Source organism: Leptosomus discolor, chromosome 24 (assembly GCF_034619465.1).
Source record: "Leptosomus discolor isolate bLepDis1 chromosome 24, bLepDis1.hap2, whole genome shotgun sequence".
In the NCBI taxonomy this organism is placed as follows: domain Eukaryota; kingdom Metazoa; phylum Chordata; class Aves; order Leptosomiformes; family Leptosomidae; genus Leptosomus; species Leptosomus discolor.
This window is the reverse complement of record NC_141414.1, coordinates 4,305,700-4,320,816: the sequence shown is the minus strand read 5'-3', so window position 1 is coordinate 4,320,816 and position 15,117 is coordinate 4,305,700. Positions and strand designations below refer to the sequence as shown.

Sequence of the window (15,117 nt, the reverse complement as noted above, 5' to 3'; positions counted from 1 at the left end):
CAAACTGTGCCTGCGTTGGCTGAGCTCGCCTGGGCCACCCCAGGTACTCTAGCTGTCACTCCAGAGGGGAGCACCGAGTTCTTGTTTGCAATGAACATGATTAAAACCACCCAGTTAACAGAGCGCCTGGCTCAGTTCAAATGAAAACAAAACATCAGATAGAAGACTGCCTTTCTCTGTAGCTCACACTGCTGCAAACCAAGGGGATTTTGGTATATGAACAGAGTAAGTCGAATAAATAAACTGCAGATTTTTCTGAGAACTGGGTTTGGCATTGGTCAACCCTCCAAATTCAGCACCAAGGATTCAAACTAGAGGCACAGTTCTGACGGATGAAATAGCACCGAGAGGAGGCTCTTTACATCTCTGCTGGTGTGCCAGTCCTTTAGTATTCAGAGAATTTAATAATAAGTTGTATTTATGATTCTAGGTGGAATAAAATAAGTCAAAATTGTTTTCACTTTAAAAAAAGATAAATACTTTATCTAAACTATCAACAATACAAACTGGAGCCTTAAGCATTTCTTTTGCCTTTTTTTTTTTTTGCCTTTTTTTCTTTTTTACTCAGATTCACAGTAAATATTTTCTCTGTTGTTTAGGTCTTTTAATGTTTTTATTTTGTCCAGTAGTAAGAGAGTAGAAACCCCTGCACAGGCCAGGTGAGCACCTTTCAGTGGAAGCCGAGTGAAGTTGGTCCACGTTGTCCTTGCATAGGTCACATTGGGTTGAGGTAGAAATCCTAGTTACCTGCACAACAGGAGGAGAGGAAGAGACTCATCTAAATAAAAGACAAAAATCTACTGTGTGTTAGATCTGTCAATCATTTCTACATCGCTCCGAGACCTCGTTAGCCAGCAAAGAAGGAGCAACTCTTGTCCCCATTGCAATTAAGACAGAAAGGACGTCTCCAAGAGCGACACGCAGCCCCTCACGGCTATCGCAGTTTTTAAAGCTTTCTGACAGTGCAACCATATCGAACCCTGTCCTCCTGTGACTGGCCTCGACTCGGGGAGGGGAGAATTCCCCCACTCAGCGCTTCACCTTTTTCTAGCACACACTAATCTGCTTTGAATTTTTTAGTACCCTGGGGGAGAAACATTATGAGAAGCAAAGCAGTTTATTGTCGCTCCTGATTCCCGATTTCAACCTTGGTTCACCAAGGACAGAGGACACGTATTCACACCGAAGTCAATAGAACTGCCCAAATATTTGACTTCTGTCAAATAGGTTCAAGAGTCCCACAGAGTGGGACCACAGCTACGGTACGTCTGTCATGCACCACCTCCTGGTAGCGTTATTTCTGCTCCTTTGCTCCACAATCCAGCTTTGTGTCACCCAGCTACTTTTCTCCGTACATCACTGTTGTGCCTTGCCCATTTTGCTCAGAACCTTTCTGGGACAGCGACCATCGCATCCGATGGTATGGAGCCTGGCCCAGAACAACCTCCGTTCCAGGTAAGGCAACTGCCTCAGCAGGAGGCCTCCACACAGCTCTCACCTGAGTCGCTCACAAACACAAAACCCCAAGCTTAACCCTCCTCGCCCCTTCTCCCCCATCTTGTTCCTATTCAGGGTTGTTCAAGCCCATTCTGTAACCACGTCACACTGCTGGTCTCTGCCGGCACGCAGGGACCACAGCGCTCAAAACTCTTCCTCAGCCTCACTCTCTGGTATAGAAGGTCGGGGGTAATACTTACGTGCCTCACAAAAGCCTAACGAGGGTTTGTTCTGTGGAGCAATTTGATGAAGACGACACTATACACAATGCACAGTCAAAAGAATCTCTCAGGTATATTGTAATTGAGTCATAGGTTTTATAAGCAGCAAAGAGTATTCAACCATATATTGTACGCAGCTTTGGTATCAGTGAACAGCGACAACATCAAAGACCTACAAGAAAAGCACGGAGCAAGCTCTGGGGCCTAACATACCGATTTAACTTTGCAAGCACAAGTTGTTACATCAGGATGCCACAGAGTAGTTTCATTAACAACAGTACCTAATTCTGTGGTGGCATGCTTTATTCTGGAGTTGCTCTAAAGACATTTAAATACCTGCTTCAGTAAAAATGCATACAGTCTCGGGAAACCCTCCTCTCTCCTGTGGCCCCAGCCTTTATGAAGCAGGGACCACAGTTAACCCTGCAGATTCCCTATGTTCTCATTCACGGTCTACCCAGTAACCAGGGATTGCCAAGTGAGCGTAAATACAGCATCTGATGGAGTCTGTTGCTGTTAGCCCTAGCAGGCAAGTGCAATAAAGCTGCAGTGCACGGATAAATTACAACCCTTCTTTGCTACCTGTGGTTGTGTTTTCCATTGATGCAGGGGGCACATTAACGGCAATGCAAGACCAGTGCATTTGCTCCCCAAGACAAAGCTGCAGCTTGTAACCTAGAGATGTTTAACTTTATAATTGTTTAGAGCAGCTGTTGTTGACTGACAGTAAAAACAAGACCACATACAGTCACGAAGCAGCACCATCACGCATCCTAACGCTACAGGAACATGGACTCGCGGAGACGCAACAGTCTGTGTCAGAGGGCAAGAAGAGGGGAGGGGGGAATCAAAGTAGGCAACCACCATTTCCAATAACTGTATAAAACCATACTTAAAAATAGACATTTCCTCGTGATTACTATCTTCAGAAATAAACATTTTCAAGTGATCTCAACCTGAACATAATCCTCATGCCAGATGGGACACAGCAGAGTTACCATTGTGAGCACGCCTTGTCGAGAAATCCTGACTCCCCGAACAGAGAGCATTAAGACTCTCCATCCTCTGCCATCAGATTATTTGCTTCCCACATTTTAGAGGTTTCTCTGTTTCACAGAGCCCATCCCCAACCTATCTCTGAAAAGGAAGAAGCATCATTCAGCATCTTGTACAAAACTCCTCTTTTTTTTTCTCTAGCCTTACCTTACAAAATAAGAACTGTTAGCTAAGCAAGCTCTTTATCGTGGCTTAACCCCAGAAAGGTGCGAAGCATAAGGAGACTGCATGCCAAGTGTAACCCACATAGCGGACGTGCCAGCTGCGTTGGACTGCGTGATCAGGGGCGCGGACTGTGCCAGCGCCAAACGGGGCAGAGGCGGGTGATGGACTGTAAAGGAGGGGCGGGAGGTTTTGTGCTGGAGAGAAGCTAGCTTAATAGACAAAGAAGCATTAGCAGATTGGACAGAAGCAGCAGAAGAGGATGGCAAAAAAGCTTCGCCAGGTGGGATGGATGGCAGGTTCTGCAGAAGCGCAGGCTCGGAGTTAGAAGCAAGTAATGGAGGAGGTGGGGGCAATGAAACGTTAGGGGGGGGCGGGGGGGGATGGAAAACAGATTGCACTGGCGCTCTGTTGAGGTGCTGAGCAGATCTAGTCTCACTAGATGTTACTAAATTAGAGGAAGAGGGTGGGAAGGATGAGGATGAGGTGCTGGCAACAGCCTGCAGAGGGTTTAAGCTTAGCACTGTGCTGCTAGAGACAGCACTGCTGCTGAAACTGGCTCCAAATTGATGAGGAGAGGAGGCAGAAGGCACCGCATGGTTAAAAATACCTGCAAACAGGAGAGAAAAACTCAGCTTCAACAGATGGGCTTTGTACAGTCTCAAGTGACAAGAGAAACAAAACAAAAAAAAAAAAGAAAAAAGCAAAATTATAATAGTTACAGCCCCATACAAAAATATGCAGCATGAGAAGGCAGCAAGCAATGAGAGATAATGGTGCAGGCCAGGAGGTACAAAAGATTCCACTTACCTTTCCTACTGCCAACCTCTACATGCCACGAGGAAAAATGGTCAGACCCAAGAACTGTCAGTTCTATACCACACGGGTAGACTTTTGATGAGATTACGTGGTCTCTAGAGTTGTTTATCTGAAGACTCAAACTGCTGCTCTTCCCTCCCCACCCTCCTGCTTCCCCACTTACAGGGCAGCAGAGGGGAGATTGTATTTCCAGCAAATCTACGTGCTGAGAGATGTGAGAGTTAGGATTTCCCGACATGGTGCCTGAATGATTATGGACAGGTAAGAAAAACTGCCTTGGACACTTAGTAACGGCAGGTTCAGACTATCCTCTAGTCCTGCCAGCTTGTCTCCGGTTTGGGCCGCAGAAGCCAAGCCTGTGCAGAATCCCAGAAGTGCAAGGTGCATATGGCATTGCCCTTCCTGGCAAAGAAATGCTCTTCGTGTCCATTCAAGAGCCAGAATGCTACGCAACTCCCAACACCATCTCCTCTGAAGAGGCACTGATGTTTTGCTCTTCCTGGATCATGCTAAATCCATTCAAGGCCTAATCTCAACCTTTACTCAAGTTGACAAGTTAGAGATCCTTAACTTGGTACCAGGACAAGTTAAATCTTTTACCTGCAGGCGGACCCAAGTTGGTTCCAACACAGCAACATCTGAACAAACATACATCATGAAATCACAAAGTCTGGGTGTATTCTTTCATTAGGGTGATACAACAAGCTCATCTAGTAGACAAAGCTCATGAGACTTCACTGTGGGGAACTGAACTCATCCTAGCATTTCCAAGAGATAGAGGAGACTGGTTATTTGGGACAGATTTGCGTCACATCCTGCAGAAGTGAAAGTGTTTCACCCCTGGAGAGGCAGTGTCAGACTTTCCTTTAGGCCCTGTCTTATACCAGAGAAAGAGTTCTGCCTACCTCCAACTGTTCCACCTGTAACCCCAGGAGAGAAGTTCCCCATAGTGTGAGAATTAGTCAGTCTGGTTGCAGCTGATGACACGTGGACCAGACTGGCAGCAGCTGGCATTGAATTAAATAAGGACTGCAATACTGAGGAATTTGTCACCGAGTTGAGGTTTGCTTGCAAGGCCATGGGGCCGAGGGGGAACTGCGATCCAGTGGTCAAAGTGTTTAGGAAAGGATGGTGCGTCTGAACAGAAGATGCTGGGTTGCCTGCTGAAGAAACAGCAGTGGAAAGGCTTTTACCATTCAGAAGGCCACCAGATGAAACAGCAGCAGAAATGAAAAGGTTGTGGCCATTTTTAAACTCCACATCTCGGTCCCTTCCTTTGCCGACCTTTCCGTTATGCTGCAAAGAGGTTTTTTCTGAAGAACCCCCCGTACGAATGCTCATTTCGCTGATCTCTTTGCCTTTGACCCCTGATCGATTTAAGTCTTCTCCTTTCGTGCCGCTGAGGCCTTCGAGCTGCCTCTTGTTCAAAAAAGGATTCGTTTCCGATACCCCCACGTCTTTGCTTCGCTGCGACTGGAAACCCAGGGAGCAGTTGGAAGCCGTCACGTCTGAAGCCTTATGCGGGAGAGAAGCACCATCCATAAAGCTGTGCAAACCAAGGTCAGTCGACAGTCCGCCGTTGTACGTGAATCCGTTAGTGGAGTTTGTGCCAGGGCTGAGCCCGTCTGCCCCGGACGAGGGCATGGCCATGCTTTTCCTTGTGTGTGCTGGGATCTTGGCGTCGATGGCAAGGCTGTCCTCGGAGGACGGCCTGAAGGCAAACAGCGAATTCTGGCTCAGAGATGAAACCGACTGCAAGGGACTATCTGTAGTTTTGGTCAGGTTGATGTCAGATATTGGTGAAAAAGTAGATTTCCATTTACTGCTATTCATGTTCTCGCTGCCTTGTGCTTGTTTCCTCCCAGATAAGCTGCCACCTGATTTGGAAGAAAATTTATACATGTCAAAAACGAGCATTCATTGAATCTGCTCCTTAAGAACAGGGTTTTATCTTTCAACACCCACATTTTATCAGTCTGTAATTCTATTTCTGATCCAAAGGCAGAAATATTTGTGAAGTCACCGAAAAGTCCTTAACATTTAGTTTAATGCTCTGACAAAGTCTGAAAATGCTGGTCTACATTTTCCTCAGTCTTTGCACTACAGATCGCTCCCCGAACCCTGAGTCAGCGAAAAAACTGGTCAGATCTTTGCTGACCTGTGCCTACAGAAAGAACTGACCCAAAATCTGCAATTATCAGCCACCTGTCTTAATTATGATTATGCAAAGCCCTGCAGAACTGCACTCTGCTCAGCAGCACAGAAAAGCCTGCTCCTAACAACTTCAGTCAGAGGCAGACACCCATTCCCAAGTCCAGCCCTTACAACAAACAATTAACAGTCCTCACACCTACCATTTTCAACAGTCTTCTGTGGAGATTTGCTTTCCAATGATATTGTTGCAATTTTCCTCTCAATTCTAGTGGGAAAACAAAAAGGTTATAGCACTCGTTGCAGACCTTTTGTTGCACATTTACCCCCATAACCGATCTTCCTCATCTTCACATCTTAACGGTTGACTGGAGTATATAAAGCCTAGACAGCTGTATGTTACTAAAGGAACTTAAAAGTGTAAAAAAAATCCACCACAAACTTTAGGTAGAAGCTAGTACAGAATTATCGTTCTTTGCCAAGATTAGCGCACGTTCAGAGGACTTCATTGCTGCTTTTCTGTCACAACAAGAAGTGGGCTGTTGCTCACATTTCTATAGGGGTTACTTTTCCAGCACCTTAAACAAGAAAAAAATTGCACCTCAGAAGCAGGCAAACGGTGGCAAGTACTTAATTTTCAGACCAACACATCAATGGTTTGGGGCTGGAAGTGAAGAATTTTGAATCAAGCTGGAACAGGGAGTGAGTGGGAGACAGATTCTTAGCTGAAGATTACACATGCAGCCTCAGTACTCCTACAAAGCAGAGTACTAAAAAAATGGTTTCTACACTAATTCTTTCCGAGGCCAGGCTCTGTCAGCCTCGCAAACGCAGCAGCAGTAGTTCCCACGTTCAAGTACTGCTTCCCGAATACCTTCCCTGCTCACAATTTCAGCCACGTAAGAGCCTTGGCAGAATGGAATGGGTCTCCAAGCAAAGGGAACAAAGGCGGCTTAACACACCTCTCCGGTTCAGAGCACCGTTATCAGCTCTCAGAGAAATCTCATCCCGAAACCCACGCCTGTGTATTCACCTGCTGCTATTGTGCTCGTCTTCAGACCCCTGCTCTTCATCTGATGTTAGAGGAGAGTAATGAACGCCGTTGGTCTGAATGAGGGGCTTTTCCTTTTTCAGTACCGGGGGCTGGTCATTGTCCTGGTAAGGAACAGGAGAGTTCTTCAGGGAGTTTTCAGGAGAGGAAATGGCTGTTATTTCTAAAGGCTGGTTAATGTTATTGACCTGGGCAAGAAGGAAAGAAAGCAGTTACAGACGAGAGCACCCCTCTAGAGACAAGGCATCTTGTTAAGGGTATTAAAAGCAGGCTTAACTTGCTCAGCTTTAGGATATGCCAACAGCTGCTTGTTTTGCACTGCTGCTGTTACACTCCACCATCCTGCGTTAGAACTCGGGATGGAAGCTTAGACATAACTTTGAAAAATGTTTACTTTTCATTCTTTGATTTTACGTTTAAATGCAGAAATGAAGACCCGGGATAATCACATTTCTTCTCAAACTACCACTGCAGGATCACACGAAGACAACTCGTATAGCTGGCTTCATTATGCAAGAATGCCATATGCTTCAGGCTCTCTTATGCTATTTAGTCAATCTTAGTTAAACTATTTTCAAAATATTTAACCTACAGCCTAAAAATCAATTTCACTGCAGAAACAAGCTCTTTGTCATAAGGGAAGAGATTATTTTTCACTTTTAATGCTCTGAGAGCAAAGGTGTTTGAAGACGTTCTACCTACACAGAAACAGTTCACCAGCTTTTCCGCAATTCTCTCGCTTCCCAGAGGGGCCGGTTTCACAAAGGGCCCCCACACCAGTTCTATCTACTGGCACTGTAACAGCCTGCAAGTACGCTAAAGAACAGAACAGATGAAGCTTATTCTACTTTAAAGAGCTTTCCCAGGCCCTTCTCTCTTGCTAGAGCTCTTCGTTTTTGCCCTTACCATGGAGTTGATATTGAGCGGTGAACCTGATGGTTGCGTAAAGAGTCCAGACACAGTAGGTAGGGATTTGCGTTTAGGGGAGACCCCGGAGTTCCCGCTGAGATTCCCCGTAGAGGATCTCTTCCGCCGGCCTCGCTTCTTCCCATCCTGCGCGTGTGCTTGGCCACAGTCCAGCCGAGCGCTCGTGGGCAGAGGACTGTGCTTGTTGGAAGGGGATTGTTTTACATGTCCTGTATTAGGAGAGATTGTAAAGATGATTCTTCTCTTGGCCTCGTTCTCAGGATCTGAAAACGCTGCATCAGACTGAAGATCCCCCTTTGTTCCTTCGGCAAACATCTTCTGAGCATCTGCATATTGCAATACCCCTACCAGGCTCTGGGAGGTGCCATTTAACCTGGGGCTTGTTGAGTGCTGGTGAGCAGGGGAGTTTTGCCCAGAGTTCCTTGACTGCATCATTAGCAAAGGATGTTGTGGAGTGGAACTCCGAGACCCTACTGAGTTAAACAGACTCCCAGAGTCGTCCAGAGCTGCCTGATCAACACTATGGTTAAGATGGGCTGGGCTGTTTGTAAGATTTCCATTGACTGCCACGGAGCCAGAAGAGTAAGAAAAACCTGTTGAAAGGGAAAGTATACATCATTGCTTCTGCTGAGCGAGAGTTCACAGTGCTAGATTGCTGGGATGACTGGGAGTGGCTTCAGCTCTACCTGCGGTAGATCAGCCAGCGGCCGTGCACGACACGGAAACCGCCCAGCTGCTTTTTACACAGTGCAGTGGAGAACGTGGCTCTGTGTGCTGACCGTTTCAGTCAGGGGTCAACAATTTTCACTACTCTTTTTGCCAGTTCAGGAAAATTCCTGTGTTACATGGAGATATCCTACGCTCTACCCAGTTTTTAAATGGAATTCAAGCGTAAGTTTCTCTTGAACTATTACGCCTTTCAAAATCAGGGCTACTCTACTCTCAACTCCTTCTGATCATCAAGGAAACAGATGGCCAAATGCAGTCCATTTCCTTCCCAAAAAAAAGAAGGGACTTTGTCAGCCAGACAGCCCACCTCCTTCCCAAAATTAAACAAAAGGCTATGGCTTAGGAAGTGACAGAGGATCTTCAGTGAAAGTGTAGCAGAAGAATGCCACGTGGGAGGAAGCTTGGAAAGGGAATTAAGTATTTGTCATGGTGTATCATAAATGGGTTTAATGCTCTAGTAAAGCCTTGTCTCTGGGCTGTCTAAACGAAAGGGTAGAAGGGAACGTGGTATTGTTTTACAACAAGGGGGTTTTTTAAATACCTCATTGGTTTTACAGAAAACTGCAGCCAAGCCCTTCTTTGCAAAACAGATGCTAGAAACAACACAAGCCCCTCGAGGTGGTAAACGTTAAGAACAAATGCACTCTCTGACAAAGGATCAGCTGTAGAACAGCTTCTGTATGCTAGAACCTGCTTTTCCTGGTCCACAATATTTTCGTATCCAGAACAGCTAGAGGCCACAATTTCAACAGATGAGCGAGTTCAGAAGCAACGTCTGCACTTAAAGGTATCCCTACCCTCTCCCGTTCGACCTTTCTTCCTACCCAGATACTTGTGCCTTTACAACTGCTCATGAGGCACCGTTGTGGCCCACATGAAGAAATTAATTTTGCTATTAAAAAACCTCCACCACCCTGTAAAATAAAACTTATAAACCCAGATCATCAGCTCATGGCACAGCTATGCAACACTTTGCTGGTTTGCCACACTGTAAAGGCAGGAATCTCTTAATCTACATGGAAGAATTTACAAAAGCAATTATTTATTTACACTGCAAGGTGCTGCAGTTCAGGTAAAGGCACGTCAAACCAATGCTTGGTGCCAGAACGTATCCAAGCTGCAGGCACACGCTGTCTCAAAACATCCTCATCCATGATTCTTTGGTCCCGGTACAACAGACACAAGTATCTAGCGCCCTACTGCCTGAACAACTGGACAAGAAGTGCTCGGAAAACTCCGCCGCGTGCACCTGCGGGTGCTGTCACGACAGGACAGCGCCCCTTCGCGTAGACGAGGCTGTTACCTGAGGTAGCCAAAGCCAGTGGCTTGTTTCCAGCAGCATTGCTTACGCCATTATGAGAACTAGCACCAATCTGCTTTTCAAGTGTCGATGAGTCTCTACTCTGATGAACTGGGCTAGGTGTGCTTCTCTGGGGGGAGAGAAACAGGCATTTTAGTACAGGAAGTAGACTCAAAAGTCAGCAGTCTAAAGAAAATGCACATGCATTAGTAGATCTACCAAGGAAAGTGGCTCTACTTCCTAAATGTCCTAGATTTTGCTTGTTTTGAGAAAAACACAGATCAGCATGTTATGGGACAAAAATAAATACCATGATTAATTATATACTGCAACAGTATCTAGCACACAACAGATACCATGCAGATAGAGGGAGGACAGGCTCATCGTCCCAGGGAGTTTAGACTCAGGACAGCACCGCAATCAGAGAACGAATGCCTCAGCCCACTGTTTCACAGGCAGCCAGAAAGGGAACAAATGGTTTTATCATGTCCCCAAGCCTGCGCACACAAAGTTCCCCAAAACAACCCCAAACTGGTCATGAAAGGCATTAGGCGACGTTCTCTGGTACACGATCTGAGGGTACTATCAACAAGCAGTGCTCTCCTGCAGAGGCAGAACCACTGTGAAACGGTGGCCTGAATAAACAAAGCGTTGAAGTGCGAGATGCCATCCAGAGCTAACGTTCTCTTTCTCTGAGGACAACTCGACTTCTGCTCAGAGCTGCACAGACTGCAGTTCTGCTAAAACTAAAAGTCTACAGCTGGAAAGCGATAATGGATTCAATACTATAAAACGACTCCAGCTTTCCAAATATGGGCTTGTAAGGCAAGCAACTGTGGATGGATTCTAAATTCACAGCTCTCATGTGAAAGCAGCAAGTGCTTCTCAGTTCTCTGCTGTAACACTTTTGTGACAAACATTTGTGAGAAACTGGACCAGGCTTTTTTTAATCTCTTCTGCTATCAAGAACAGCATGGACTCATCAGGATTTCAAAAATATGTGGCCCCAGAAGTTGTCTAGTTGCTCCCTGCTGCTACAGAGCAGTCACTCGCACATTAGGTATTACAGCCTCAAGCTGCTACTCAAGTTCATCCTACACACGTAGGTGATAAAAAGAAAATTTTGAGAGGACCACACTGAGGCAGAAGAATTTGTCTTCCAGGGTCATGCAAAAAGGCAGGGGCTAAGAACAAACTGACATGTGTGATTCTCTGCTTTTACTGCCACAAACTCTCTGCGCCTTTTCCACCCAGCCAGACATTTAAAGCCAGGATCTCTCGAGGCACAAACTTTACTTTCCTTCCTGGCTGAAACACCACCAACCCCCCAGACACATGACAGGAAAAATCTACAGAATGGCTAAGAGCCAAGAGGATGCATCCCAACAGCAGCCTCCCCCGAGCATCAGACATTCAAGAGCAGCAGCCCACTAAGGATTCCGGTGCACAGCGCCCCATTACTGCCCCGTGTGATTTTAGTTAGGGATGGAAAGTGTTGACAATCCCTTACTCACCACCTTCTCAACACGGCTAGGTAGGACTACGCTGGCCAGAGGGATACTAACAGGGAGTTTATTGGGCTGCACTGTGCTGAGAGGAATACTGATAGGTAGGCTGGTGATAGTTTCTCCATTACTCACAGAGGTTCTCTCTCTCAAAACCTGTAAATGCAAAAGAGAAAGTCATGTTCTTAACCGCACGCTGTTACTGAAAGGACTTTTTAAACTAATAGTAACCTGCTCATTTCTGGCTTGTGTGTGTGTGTTCCTCCCACCTACCCCACCCCCCCTTTTTTTTTTTTTTAAGAATTATACAATTAAGAGTGATGACTATATAGCAAAGACAGGGTATGCATGGAGCAGCTTTATTACCAACACCAGTGTACCGGGACAGCAATATCCAACACCACAGAAATGTGTAAATTAAAGCCACCGCTGGCCCCAAGTATAAGGAAAAGGATGCCTCAGGCGAGCTCATTTCCTAGCGTCTTTGTTAGAGCTCTGTGAAAAGCACTCATCTGACAGGATTCGTATCTTGAGGCCCTCTGTACACAGACGACCTAGTAGCCAGAAATATTTCCATGGTAACCTCCTATTGGAGGGCACCTGCTTGCTCCAGAATGAGCACCAATATGACTCATGGCGGGACCAATTACACGGACAATTTTTTGTTATTTTTCTAACTATGAAAGCATCTGCTTTTCAAGTTCAAGTAGACACACACCAGATCAAAAAAGAAGTCCTAGTGCATTACTGGCACAGTTCACACACAAACCAGTAACTCAGAGGAAAGCACATCTTTCACGCACACACTGTTCTCTTCTTCTAGCCAGCTCCTTTTGATCGTTCACACCTACTGGATTTTGTGTTATTTTCCATGCCAAGCTGACCACAGAAAGGGGCACACCTGCATGCCCTAGTCTGGCCAACTTCTTCCTTGTTCTCCCAAGTGTAACACCTCTGCACTTGAGCACAAGAAGATCTCTTACCTTCTCGCCTGCAATTGGTAAGGCCGCTGGGGAAGAGGGCCGAGTTTCCTGAGGACTCAGCTTTATGCCATTTGAAATACCAGGGCTTGGATATGTAAGGCCATTCTCTTTGACGTGGTCAGCTCTGGAACAGAGATGTACGATGATCAGAACATAAAAGCTGATGACTTCTCTTTCGCAAGGAATTCCTGTACCAAGCTCAAGGCACTGTACCACCTTATCTACCCACCAGACACTGCTGGTTTTCTCAAACCAAAACTTTTAAAAGTGTATAAACCTCCATTTAAAAAAATATTTTTCCACAATCCAAACAAACCACTGCTATTAAAACAAGTAATTACCCCTCCTTTCCCATCCTAGGAGCTTCTCGCTCTCACCTCTGTATCTCATTGGTTGTTGCTTTCCCATTGACTCCATGGTCTTGATTCAAGTGTCTCCTTAGTGCTATTTTAGCTGGGGAAAACCTGGTATAATCGGGTAAGGACAAGCTTGTCATCTTGTCTGCCTTCTGTCTGCTGCTGTGGTTTGGGGTACACGGAACTATTTCTTGGTCCAGGTGAGAAGTCGTGTACTGAGGGGTGTTCTGCTTGGAAGAGGGCCTGCTAAAGGTGTTATGAATTTCATAGGGAGTAGCATGGCCGTTCATGGACAGTTCAGGGCTCATGCCATTCATGTGGGGCATAGGAAACTTCGAGCATTCAAGCTCGAGTTGGAACCTGCCATGATCAGCCTCAGGATCACGGCTCAAATGGTTTTTATTGCGTAGCTGTACTGACAGTGACTCATCAGACGGCGTGTACGATTTCAGCTGCATGAGCTCCTGCTGTCTCTGACTTTTCTCAAGTTCCACGATGCTGATCTTTAAATAAAGAGGAGGACAATGATTAAAGACCACACTTGACAATTCTATCACATTATGGAGTTTTGCCTCAATATGTTTCTTGGGAAAAGTGGCCCCATTTCTGGGAACAACGCAGAACAACTGACCCAAAATTTGAGAAACAAATTTCAACATGCTGCTCTGAGCTGGAAACCAAAAGGCACAGGGAAGGGGAATGGCTCAAGAGACTCTCAGAAAGCACTTTTCAGATCTTAAAAGCAAACATAAAATATCTCAAGCTTATATAGAGAGTATGGAGTAACTCAATACTGCCAGACATTGAAGGAACCAGTCACTCCACGTCAAGGCACCCAGGAAAAAGCTGGTTTAGCTCTAGAGTTAATCCCACAGGGCAAAAAAAGTTCTTCAGACAGAGGAGTTTAATTTCCTTTCACTATGGTAAGTGACACTCTGTGGGAAGAGATTCCTGAATCAAGATGTCAAGAGCACACATACAAACAAGCAGGACCTTTTCATCAGGTCATGCTTTTTAATTATAATTAATGGTAAACCATGACTCCTTCTTCCACAGCATTACCAAGGAATCAAGTCATAGCGTCTACTTCCTTTAAAAGTTATCCACATCCTCATTATTCAAGTTTACTAAAAGCCTCTAACAGAAAGATTAATCTCGGGGCAGGGGAGGGGGGGAAGCAGCCACCTAGCTTATCTTTTAACATCCTATTTAGTCAAACACCCTTCACTGGCCCATCGCCCAAGAGCTACCCCAATTTGGTGACTCTAGCTCTATTTCTTGCTCTCTACCTGCAATTCCAAACAGTGCTTTTGTTTCTCAGAAATCTGATTCTTCAGTGCCTGCTTCTCTTTCAGCAAGTTCTCCAGTGACAACGTTGACCAATCCAGCTTCAGTTCCTCACACCGTGCCTTAAGCTGCAAAGACAGAGGATAAACAGATCAAGAGACAACTTTCACCACTTCACACCTCCCAGGGTGCAAGCTGAAAGCCATGTACCTTTCAAGGTGGATATAGGCAAGAAGCTTCTTAGCACACTGAAAATTCTCAGCTTAAGCTGAATGCCACCGAAGCAGTCCTGTGGTTCCCACATAACGTGGCAGGAGGTGGCCTGCTTCTTTCTAAAAACAGTGGTATCACCCACCCTCCCTAACCACTTCCACATCCAGGTTTCCCCCTAACCCACCTTAACAGTTTGAGTTACCAAGATGAAAAACACAAGAGTTACGGCTACCACAAAGCCAGCACTGTACAAACTTCTTGGCCAGCAGGATCCAGACTCAGCGACCAGCGCACACCCAGGTGCAAAGCCGTTTACGGGACACAGCGGAGGCCAGTGTCAACTCTCACCTCAGCACTGGTTAGAGCTAAATAAGGGTCACCAAGAAAAAGGACCACTTGTGTTCTTTCGCCCATGATTCTTCTCTATTACAGAGGAGCTATAGCAGCTGGACGATTTTTCATTTGTTAAGCTACCTTGAAGAGAGGGGCAGCCCTCAGCTCATGACCTGTCCTCCTTACACAGATGGAAGCATCACCCTGCTACTCAGACACAAGCATTGTACACACCAGCTGTAAGCTCTGGTTCCTGAGTTCACTGTTATCCTTCTCCAGCTGTTTCGTCTGTTCTTTCAGTTGCTGATTGTGAGCAGAGATTTCCTTCTGAGCCTGAATCAGGTCATTGTATGTTAGAGCTTTAACTCCCAGCTACAAGATGAAGAATGAGAAGGAAAGAGATCATTCAATCAGGTCTTGACACCCTAATTCCAGACGACTGTGACATTCAAAAGTGACATTGAGGAGATCTGCAGAACTTATGCAGCTCACAGGAAGTTCCTCAGCATTCTCCAAGGCACTTTTGT

General features: G+C 45.8%; 1 protein-coding gene across 1 annotated transcript in view; it reads right to left on the bottom strand.

Annotated features, from left to right (window-relative positions):
- Window positions 1-2,950: 2,950 nt before the first annotated feature.
- DOT1L (DOT1 like histone lysine methyltransferase) overlaps window positions 2,951-15,117 on the bottom strand; it is a 66,935-nt gene continuing 54,768 nt past the window's right edge. The window contains exons 18-28 of the mRNA XM_086477711.1: window positions 14,825-14,962; window positions 14,047-14,172; window positions 12,779-13,260; window positions 12,402-12,525; window positions 11,428-11,574; window positions 9,917-10,043; window positions 7,864-8,477; window positions 6,940-7,145; window positions 6,110-6,174; window positions 4,661-5,632; window positions 2,951-3,546 (exon numbers count right to left, since the gene is read on the bottom strand). Coding sequence (XP_086333837.1) covers window positions 2,957-3,546; window positions 4,661-5,632; window positions 6,110-6,174; window positions 6,940-7,145; window positions 7,864-8,477; window positions 9,917-10,043; window positions 11,428-11,574; window positions 12,402-12,525; window positions 12,779-13,260; window positions 14,047-14,172; window positions 14,825-14,962 — 3,591 coding nt within the window. The 3' untranslated portion in view covers window positions 2,951-2,956. The remainder of the gene's footprint in view (window positions 3,547-4,660; window positions 5,633-6,109; window positions 6,175-6,939; window positions 7,146-7,863; window positions 8,478-9,916; window positions 10,044-11,427; window positions 11,575-12,401; window positions 12,526-12,778; window positions 13,261-14,046; window positions 14,173-14,824; window positions 14,963-15,117) is intronic.